The sequence below is a fragment of the Pygocentrus nattereri genome, chromosome 19 (assembly GCF_015220715.1).
Source record: "Pygocentrus nattereri isolate fPygNat1 chromosome 19, fPygNat1.pri, whole genome shotgun sequence".
Taxonomy (NCBI): Eukaryota; Metazoa; Chordata; class Actinopteri; order Characiformes; family Serrasalmidae; genus Pygocentrus; species Pygocentrus nattereri.
Genome location: NC_051229.1, coordinates 583,774 through 595,165, shown reverse-complemented (window position 1 = coordinate 595,165; position 11,392 = coordinate 583,774). Strand labels below are relative to the sequence as shown.

Genomic DNA, 11,392 nt, shown 5'->3' with positions numbered 1-11,392 from the left:
TAAATTGAGCTCATGATGTCATTGATGATATTAACGAGTCTCTGTGGCGGCTGTGAAGGTGTCCAGGAAAAATATGGACCCAAGAAATTCTTGTTACTGTTTATTGTTTTTCTGTTTATCTGAATTATGAATACGACTTTATTCTAATGAATATTGTGATACTCACTTTCGCACAGTACTGTGTATATATATCTGTCTTTTTATACACCTAGAAATATTGATTTGTCCGTGCAGTTCTGATGTAAATAGCTATTAGATGGCACTTCAATTATTCTTATTTCGCCCAATAGTAAATGGTGCTTTTGTAATGTATTATAATGTAATTGATGAATAATCTGATGAATAAATAAATGTATAATTGAATATGTAAGTGACCTGGATGCTGTTCATCCAGTCAGGTACACTATTTTAAATCCTGAATTCGGGTTTATTTACATCACATTTTCGGGGAAAACACCGTACTCACACATTGCCAAACGTGAACGCCAAATTGTCGATCGATGTGTGTATCTCGTGAAAAAGAGCGCTCCTGTTTTCTTTGTTCACCTCCTTGAAGTTCACACCTGCAAAAAGTCACAAAAACACAAGACTCAGAGCAGCAGGAACACTTAGAATTATTATTTAAAACCACTTATCCTGGAAATAAACACGTTTGTGATTGAGGAGAAAAGAAAAAACATGGGAATAAATCTGAATAAACACCAATACAGTAAACACAATGTAACTGTTCGAGTGTGTGATCTATATTCATTCTGTGAAATAATAATTCTTAAGATGTGCAATATTACAGAACTCGTTACAGAACTCCAGAAGCTGTCCTCACCTGTCTACTGTCTGTTGAGAACATATGGCCCTTTTCTTTACAGTTACGTATAAACTGCTATTCTTAAATCTGTATTTTATACATTTCGGCCGCATGTTTAGTTAATTTGTGTGTAAAGTGCTGCTGGACTGCTGCTCAATTTCACTGTAGCTTATATCTTGTGAGTTTGCTCCAAGCGTCTCCTGGACGCCTCCAGCAGCAGATTTACTAAATTCTATGAAGTTTTAATTTAATGAAGTATTGATCAGATAACGCAGATATTGGATGATAAACACAGTTAATATTGATTTTATTTGAGAAGACAGAAAAACACACTGACACTCATATCGGCTTATTGTATTAACGTTACTGGCATTTATTCTAATTTTAGAGCTTTTCTGAGTAAATAAACACTTATTAACTTAATAACAAGCAGCTTTTTAGATTTAGTTTTTAGTATAACAGCTAATCAGCAATGTGGGCAGTCGTGGGCTGGAGGTCAGGGAACCAGCCCTGTGACCAGAAGGCCACTGGTTTGATCCCCAGTGCCCACAATCCATGACTGAGGTGTCCTTGGGCGCCTTACATAACCCCCAACTGCTCCCTGGGTGCTGTGGATTGGGCTGCCCACCGCTCTGGGCAAGTGTGCTCACTGCCCCTAGTATGTGTGTGTGTGTTCACTAGTGTGTGTGTGGTGTGTCACTTCATGGACGGGTTAAATGCGGAGGTGGAATTTTCCCGTTTGTGGGATTAAAGAAGTATCACTTAACTTAATCAGACGGCGGTAAAACAGCAGTAACAGTACAAATGCTGACCACTGGAGTGGTCAGCTGGGCTTCTTTGCTTGTTTTTTGAATCTCTGTTATATTATGTGGCATTAAGCAAAGACACAAGTCGACACCGTGACCCAAATCAGCCTCCACGGTTAGCACTGCTGGCTACTCCAAGGCTAAAGATTCGCTTTCACCAGGTACGTCTTCTTGCTCGAATGGGCAGAAGTGAACTTACCCATCATAGGTCAGCGTCCTCCGTCTGGAGGCGCAGGAAGAAATGAGAATTTCCATTTGAAGTCATTTTAGGAGGCATTTCGTTAATGTTTTATACAGAAAGTCAACAAAAGCGCCACACCAGCACGCAAATCTCCACACACAGGAAATAACCGAGCAAAGATTCTGCCAAAGCCGAGTCAGTGAAGCCTCACAGAAACTCCAATTCAGCAAGACTTCCTGTCTGAGAGCCTTCACCCCCCGACACTCGTACACACAGGAAACACACACACACACACACATTCAAACTCTCACACACACACACACAACTTTCACCCCAAACTTACACACCTCAATTTAAACTGCACGCGCTCCGTTTCTCGGCTGAAGAGTCAGAAAACGCCTTCAAAGTCTGCTCCTCCACCTTCGCAGGCGCGCCGCCAGTCTGACTTCAACTTCCACTTTTTCCTGACCAGAGATCTGCGGCGGAAAAAACTAAAAATCCGCTTCAGCTCTGCCACTTTCTAGTTCCGCTTGATGGGTCGTCCCTGCTGATGCCACAGCAGCACTGCCAGCGGCGGCCCTCTGCCCGTGTCTCACTTCTCCGAGGTGAAACTGGAAGCAGAACCCAGCTCCCCCGTCCCCCGAATGCGCTCGGCTCAGAGGCTCCTGCAGTGTAACGCTGAGGTTCTTCCTCAGGACATCCTGCAGCTCCACAACAATGCTCCTGCTTCTGCCCCCAACACAACCCAAATAAGGGAACAGCCACGTCCAGCCAGGGACATTGTTTTCTCAGAAACAGCCACAGATAATGAATCTTCCAGGAGGGATTTTTCTTCTTCTGTAAACTTCATTTGGAAAATTAAGGCCTGACTGAAAAGTGGCCATCGGAGGAAGCTCTCAGAGCCGGTCAGAGCCTCTATTACCCAGAGTGTAAACAGCCCTGTAATCACAGTCGTTTACACGCTGGACGCTCAGAAACTGTAGCTTGTGTGTTTGTTCGTTTTTTGTGGCCTGAGTTTGTAAAATAAACTCTGATCTGCAGTTTGCGAGTGAAACGTGTAAACATGGAGTACAGAGTTAGAACATCGGCCGACTGATCAGCATCCCATGATGCACGGAGCTTGAACATTTCCCTTCCACAACACCAATTAACATGATTACATTCCACCCGTTTCCATGGCAAAGCTACACCAGTTTCCATGGTTACGCTACAAAGGTTTCCACAGTTACGCTACACTAGTTTCCATAGTAACACTACACCCGTTTGGTTAAACTGCATCTAACTCCGCGGTTACACTACAACCAGGTAATGGCTAAAGTTTTTGTCGCTAGGCTACACACGTTTCTATAGTTTCGCTACACACGTTCCTGTGGTACTTTAACCCAATTATGATGAAGTAAAATCAAAATAAAAACAAACTGTAAAAGCGTGAATAAAAACTCCTGAAGAGCGCGGAGCTCAGAAACTTCCGATATTTAACACCTTTCCTGCTCCTCAGAGAGAGTCTCCAAAAACACTGGGCAGCATTCGGGAAAAAAATTAAAAACAGAAGGAATGTCATCCAGGGAAAGACTTTTCTGCTCTTCCAACTTCTTCAGACTTCCTTCATTAAGAAAAGGTCTCTAACGTGTGAGGGAATTCCAGAGGAAATCTGGAACGACTGATCCCCTGAGGCATTCTGGGAAAACACACATGACGTACTTCAGAACCACGTCTTCCTGCTCGGGGAAACCAGACCACAGAACGGGGAGTCCAGCCTCAGTCAAACGCGCCGACAAACAGAAGTTCCAGCACCGGGAGGATCCAGACGGAGGAGCCGAGCACATCTGACAGCAATCCGGCAGAGTTTCGCTGCCAAACAGACTTTCCGAAACGGAGGCACCACATGCGCATGCCTCCGAACTCGGACAAAGACGAGCACATCAACATTTCAAACAGCCTGACTCGGCTGATTTAGCGCTCGAGAAAAGTGAACAGCCCAGAAACAAAAACCAAAAACTCCTGGACCAAAAACTCCTGGACCAAAATCAGCAGAGAACTTAGCTTTTAATGGTTTTAACAACGAATCATTAATCAAACAGCTGCAGTGGCTCAGCGGTGGGGAGGCTTCCCTCTGACCGTCTCTGAGCTGTAGTCTGGAAACCTGCAGAGTCTTTTAGAGAAAGAGGAGTCAGTACTGATCCCTCGGCACTGACGGCCTCACACAGCTGAGAAACACTGAGCTGGTTTGGGTTTAAGAGTCAGTACTGATCCCTCGGCACTGACGGCCTCACACAGCTGAGAAACACTGAGCTGGTTTGGGTTTAAGAGTCAGTACTGATCCCTCAGCACTGACGGCCTCACACAGCTGAGAAACACTGAGCTGGTTTTGGGTTTAAGAGTCAGTACTGATCCCTCAGCACTGACGGCCTCACACAGCTGAGTAACACTGAGCTGGTTTGGGTTTAAGAGTCAGTACTGATCCCCTTCACCCACTGACGGCCTCACACAGCTGAGAAACACTGAGCTGGTTTGGGTTTAAGAGTCAGTACTGATCCCTCAGCACTGACGGCCTCACACAGCTGAGAAACACTGAGCTGTTTGGGTTTAAGAGTCAGTACTGATCCCTCAGCACTGACGGCCTCACACAGCTGAGAAACACTGAGCTGGTTTGGGTTTAAGAGTCAGTACTGATCCCTCAGCACTGACGGCCTCACACAGCTGAGAAACACTGAGCTGGTTTGGGTTTAAGAGTCAGTACTGATCCCTCACCACTGACGGCCTCACACAGCTGAGAAACACTGAGCTGGTTTGGGTTTAAGAGTCAGTACTGATCCCTCAGCACTGACGGCCTCACACAGCTGAGAAACACTGAGCTGGTTTGGGTTTAAGAGTCAGTACTGATCCTCTCAGCACTGACGGCCTCACACAGCTGAGAAACACTGAGCTGGTTTGGGTTTAAGAGTCAGTACTGATCCCTCAGCACTGACGGCCTCACACAGCTGAGAAACACTGAGCTGGTTTGGGTTTAAGAGTCAGTACTGATCCCTCGCACTGACGGCCTCACACAGCTGAGAAACACTGAGCTGGTTTGGGTTTAAGAGTCAGTACTGATCCCTCAGCACTGACGGCCTCACACAGCTGAGAAACACTGAGCTGGTTTGGGTTTAAGAGTCAGTACTGATCCCTCGGCACTGACGGCCTCACACAGCTGAGAACACTGAGCTGGTTTGTGTTTAAGAGTCAGTACTGATCCCTCAGCACTGACGGCCTCACACAGCTGAGAAACACTGAGCTGGTTTGGGTTTAAGAGTCAGTACTGATCCCGCAGCACTGACGGCCTCACACAGCTGAGAAACACTGAGCTGGTTTGGGTTTAAGAGTCAGTACTGATCCCTCAGCACTGACGGCCTCACACAGCTGAGAAACACTGAGCTGGTTTGGGTTTAAGAGTCAGTACTGATCCCTCAGCACTGACGGCCTCACACAGCTGAGAAACACTGAGCTGGTTTGGGTTTAAGAGTCAGTACTGATCCCTCAGCACTGACGGCCTCACACAGCTGAGAAACACTGAGCTGGTTTGGGTTTAAGAGTCAGTACTGATCCCTCAGCACTGACGGCCTCACACAGCTGAGAAACACTGAGCTGGTTTGGGTTTAAGAGTCAGTACTGATCCCTCGGCACTGACGGCCTCACACAGCTGAGAAACACTGAGCTGGTTTGGGTTTAAGAGTCAGTACTGATCCCTCAGCACTGACGGCCTCACACAGCTGAGAAACACTGAGCTGGTTTGGGTTTAAGAGTCAGTACTGATCCCTCAGCACTGACGGCCTCACACAGCTGAGAAACACTGAGCTGGTTTGGGTTTAAGAGTCAGTACTGATCCCTCAGCACTGACGGCCTCACACAGCTGAGAAACACTGAGCTGGTTTGGGTTTAAGAGTCAGTACTGATCCCTCAGCACTGACGGCCTCACACAGCTGAGAAACACTGAGCTGGTTTGGGTTTAAGAGTCAGTACTGATCCCTCAGCACTGACGGCCTCACACAGCTGAGAAACACTGAGCTGGTTTGGGTTTAAGAGTCAGTACTGATCCCTCAGGCACTGACGGCCTCACACAGCTGAGAAACACTGAGCTGGTTTGGGTTTAAGAGTCAGTACTGATCCCTCAGCACTGACGGCCTCACACAGCTGAGAAAACACTGAGCTGGTTTGGGTTTAAGAGTCAGTACTGATCCCGCAGCACTGACGGCCTCACACAGCTGAGAAACACTGAGCTGGTTTGGTTTAAGAGTCAGTACTGATCCCTCAGCACTGACGGCCTCACCACAGCTGAGAAACACTGAGCTGGTTTGGGTTTAGAGTCAGTACTGATCCCTCAGCACTGACGGCCTCACACAGCTGAGAAACACTGAGCTGGTTTGGGTTTAAGAGTCAGTACTGATCCCTCAGCACTGACGGCCTCACACAGCTGAGAAACACTGAGCTGGTTTGGGTTTAAGAGTCAGTACTGATCCCTCAGCACTGACGGCCCTCACACAGCTGAGAAACACTGAGCTGGTTTGGGTTTAAGAGTCAGTACTGATCCCGCAGCACTGACGGCCTCACACAGCTGAGTAAACACTGAGCTGGTTTGGGTTTAAGAGTCAGTACTGATCCCGCAGCACTGACGGCCTCACACAGCTGAGAAACACTGAGCTGGTTTGGGTTTAAGAGTCAGTACTGATCCCTCAGCACTGACGGCCTCTCACAGCTGAGAAACACTGAGCTGGTTTGGGTTTAAGAGTCAGTACTGATCACCTCAGCACTGACGGCCTCCACACAGCTGAGAAACACTGAGCTGGTTTGGGTTTTAAGAGTCAGTACTGATCCCTCAGGCACTGACGGCCTCACACAGCTGAGAAACACTGAGCTGGTTTTGGGTTTAAGAGTCAGTACTGATCCCTCGGCACTGACGGCCTCACACAGCTGAGAAACACTGAGCTGGTTTGGGTTTAAGAGTCAGTACTGATCCCTCGGCACTGACGGCCTCACACACAGCTGAGAAACACTGAGCTGGTTTGGGTTTAAGAGTCAGTACTGATCCCTCGGCACTGACGGCCTCACACAGCTGAGAAACACTGAGCTGGTTTGGGTTTAAGAGTCAGTACTGATCCCTCGCACTGACGGCCTCACACAGCTGAGAAACACTGAGCTGGTTTGGGTTTAAGAGTCAGTACTGATCCCCTCAGGCACTGACGGCCTCACACAGGCTGAGAAACACTGAGCTGGTTTGGGTTTAAGAGGTCAGTACTGATCCCTCAGCACTGACGGCCTCACACAGCTGAGAAACACTGAGCTGGTTTGGGTTTAAGAGTCAGTACTGATCCCGCAGCACTGACGGGCCTCACACAGCTGAGTAACACTGAGCTGGTTTGGGTTTAAGAGTCAGTATCTGATCCCTCAGCACTGACGGCCTCACACAGCTGAGAAACACTGAGCTGGTTTGGGTTTAAGAGTCAGTACTGATCCCTCAGCACTGACGGCCTCACACAGCTGAGAAACACTGAGCTGGTTTGGGTTTAAGAGTCAGTACTGATACCTCAGCACTGACGGCCTCACACAGCTGAGAAACACTGAGCTGGTTTGGGTTTTAAGAGTCAGTACTGATCCCTCAGCACTGACGGCCTCACACAGCTGAGAAACACTGAGCTGGTTTGGGTTTAAGAGTCAGTACTGATCCCTCAGCACTGACGGCCTCACACAGCTGAGAAACACTGAGCTGGTTTGGGTTTAAGAGTCAGTACTGATCCCTCAGCACTGACGGCCTCACACAGCTGAGAAACACTGAGCTGGTTTGGGTTTAAGAGTCAGTACTGATCCCTCAGCACTGACGGCCTCACACAGCTGAGAAACACTGAGCTGGTTTGGGTTTAAGAGTCAGTACTGATCCCTCAGCACTGACGGCCTCACACAGCTGAGAAACACTGAGCTGGTTTGGGTTTAAGAGTCAGTACTGATCCCTCAGCACTGACGGCCTCACACAGCTGAGAAACACTGAGCTGGTTTGGGTTTAAGAGTCAGTACTGATCCCTCAGCACTGACGGCCTCACACAGCTGAGAAACACTGAGCTGGTTTGGGTTTTAAGAGTCAGTACTGATCCCTCGGCACTGACGGCCTCACACAGCTGAGAACACTGAGCTGGTTTGGGTTTAAGAGTCAGTACTGATCCCTCAGCACTGACGGCCTCACACAGCTGAGAAACACTGAGCTGGTTTGGGTTTAAGAGTCAGTACTGATCCCTCAGCACTGACGGCCTCACACAGCTGAGAAACACTGAGCTGGTTTGGGTTTAAGAGTCAGTACTGATCCCTCAGCACTGACGGCCTCACACAGCTGAGAAACACTGAGCTGGTTTGGGTTTAAGAGTCAGTACTGATCCCTCAGCACTGACGGCCTCACACAGCTGAGAAACACTGAGCTGGTTTGGGTTTAAGAGTCAGTACTGATCCCTCAGCACTGACGGCCTCACACAGCTGAGAAACACTGAGCTGGTTTGGGTTTAAGAGTCAGTACTGATCCCTCAGCACTGACGGCCTCACACAGCTGAGAAACACTGAGCTGGTTTGGGTTTAAGAGTCAGTACTGATCCCTCGCACTGACGGCCTCACACAGCTGAGAAACACTGAGCTGGTTTGGGTTTAAGAGTCAGTACTGATCCCTCAGCACTGACGGCCTCACACAGCTGAGAAACACTGAGCTGGTTTGGGTTTAAGAGGTCAGTACTGATCCCGATCGCACGACGGCCTCACACAGCTGAGAAACACTGAGCTGGTTGGGTTTAAGAGTCAGTACTGATCCCTCACCACTGACGGCCTCACACAGCTGAGAAACACTGAGCTGGTTTGGGTTTAAGAGTCAGTACTGATCCCTCAGCACTGACGGCCTCACACAGCTGAGAAACACTGAGCTGGTTTGGGTTTAAGAGTCAGTACTGATCCCTCAGCACTGACGGCCTCACACAGCTGAGAAACACTGAGCTGGTTTGGGTTTAAGAGTCAGTACTGATCCCTCGGCACTGACGGACCTCACACAGCTGAGAAAACACTGAGCTGGTTTGGGTTAAGAGTCAGTACTGATCCCTCGGCACTGACGGCCTCACACAGCTGAGAAACACTGAGCTGGTTTGGGTTTAAGAGTCAGTACTGATCCCTCAGCACTGACGGCCTCACACAGCTGAGAAACACTGAGCTGGTTTGGGTTTAAGAGTCAGTACTGATCCCTCAGGCACTGACGGCCTCACACAGCTGAGAAACACTGAGCTGGTTTGGGTTTAAGAGTCAGTACTGATCCCTCGGCACTGACGGCCTCACACAGCTGAGAAACACTGAGCTGGTTTGGGTTTAAGAGTCAGTACTGATCCCTCAGGCACTGACGGCCTCACACAGCTGAGAAACACTGAGCTGGTTTGGGTTTAAGAGTCAGTACTGATCCCTCAGCACTGACGGCCTCACACAGCTGAGAAACACTGAGCTGGTTTGGGTTTAAGAGTCAGTACTGATCCCTCAGCACTGACGGCCTCACACAGCTGAGAAACACTGAGCTGGTTTGGGTTTAAGAGTCAGTACTGATCCCTCAGCACTGACGGCCTCACACAGCTGAGAAACACTGAGCTGGTTTGGGTTTAAGAGTCAGTACTGATCCCGCAGCACTGACGGCCTCACACAGCTGAGAAACACTGAGCTGGTTTGGGTTTAAGAGTCAGTACTGATCCCTCAGCACTGACGGCCTCACACAGCTGAGAAACACTGAGCTGGTTTGGGTTTAAGAGTCAGTACTGATCCCTCAGCACTGACGGCCTCACACAGCTGAGTAACACTGAGCTGGTTTGGGTTTAAGAGTCAGTACTGATCCCTCGGCACTGACGGCCTCACACAGCTGAGAAACACTGAGCTGGTTTGGGTTTAAGAGTCAGTACTGATCCCTCGGCACTGACGGCCTCACACAGCTGAGAAACACTGAGCTGGTTTGGGTTTAAGAGTCAGTACTGATCCCTCGGCACTGACGGCCTCACACAGCTGAGAAACACTGAGCTGGTTTGGGTTTAAGAGTCAGTACTGATCCCTCAGCACTGACGGCCTCACACAGCTGAGAAACACTGAGCTGGTTTGGGTTTAAGAGTCAGTACTGATCCCTCAGCACTGACGGCCTCACACAGCTGAGAAACACTGAGCTGGTTTTGGGTTTAAGAGTCAGTATCTGATCCCTCAGCACTGACGGCCTCACACAGCTGAGAAACACTGAGCTGGTTTTGGGTTTAAGAGTCAGTAATGATCCCTCAGCACTGACGGCCTCACACAGCTTGAGATAACACTGAGCTGGTTTGGTTTAAGAGTCAGTACTGATCCCCTCACCACTGACGGCCTCACACAGACTGAGAAACACTGAGCTGGTTTGGGTTTAAGAGTCAGTACTGATCCCTCAGCACTGACGGCCTCACACAGCTGAGAAACACTGAGCTGGTTTGGGTTTAAGCGTCAGTACTGATTTCCCTCGGCACTGACGGCCTCACACAGCTGAGAAACACTGAGCTGGTTTGGTTTAAGAGTCAGTACTGATCCCTCAGCACTGACGGCCTCACACAGCTGAGAAACACTGAGCTGGTTTGGGTTAAGAGTCAGTACTGATCCCTCAGCACTGACGGCCTCACACAGCTGAGAAACACTGAGGCTGGTTTGGGTTTAAGAGTCAGTACTGATCCCCTCAGCACTGACGGCCTCACACAGCTGAGAAACACTGAGCTGGTTTGGGTTTAAGAGTCAGTACTGATCCCTCAGCAATGACGGCCTCACACAGCTGAGAAACACTGAGCTGGTTTGGGTTTAAGAGTCAGTACTGATCCCTCGGCACTGACGGCCTCACACAGCTGAGAAACACTGAGCTGGTTTGGGTTTAAGACGTCAGTACTGATCCCTCAGCACTGACGGCCTCACACAGCTGAGAAACACTGAGCTGGTTTGGGTTTAAGAGTCAGTACTGATCCCTCGGCACTGACGGCCTCACACAGCTGAGAAACACTGAGCTGGTTTTGGTTTAAGAGTCAGTACTGATCCCTCAGCACTGACGGCCTCACACAGCTGAGAAACACTGAGCTGGTTTGGGTTTAAGAGTCAGTACTGATCCCTCAGCACTGACGGCCTCACACAGCTGAGAAACACTGAGCTGGTTTGGGTTTAAGAGTCAGTACTGATCCCTCAGCACTGACGGCCTCACACAGCTGAGAAACACTGAGCTGGTTTGGGTTTAAGAGTCAGTACTGATCCCTCAGCACTGACGGCCTCACACAGCTGAGAAACACTGAGCTGGTTTGGGTTTAAGAGTCAGTACTGATCCCTCAGCACTGACGGCCTCACACAGCTGAGAAACACTGAGCTGGTTTGGGTTTAAGAGTCAGTACTGATCCCTCGGCACTGACGGCCTCACACAGCTGAGAAACACTGAGCTGGTTTGGGTTTAAGAGTCAGTACTGATCCCGCAGCACTGACGGCCTCACACAGCTGAGAAACACTGAGCTGGTTTGGGTTTAAGAGTCAGTACTGATCCCTCGGCACTGACGGCCTCACACAGCTGAGAAACACTGA

General features: G+C 49.1%; 1 protein-coding gene across 6 annotated transcripts in view; it reads right to left on the bottom strand.

Annotated features, from left to right (window-relative positions):
• arhgap29b (Rho GTPase activating protein 29b) overlaps positions 1-11,392 on the bottom strand; it is a 76,986-nt gene that overhangs the window by 33,611 nt on the left and 31,983 nt on the right. For 4 of the 6 annotated variants that reach the window (XM_037531019.1, XM_037531018.1, XM_037531020.1 and 1 more), the window contains exon 4: positions 467-563. In XM_037531019.1, coding sequence (XP_037386916.1) covers positions 467-563 — 97 coding nt within the window. Of the gene's footprint in view, positions 1-466; positions 564-1,810; positions 1,954-2,139; positions 3,478-11,392 lie in introns of those variants that run through there. The other 2 variants (XM_017688398.2, XM_017688393.2) reach the window with 2 other exon arrangements.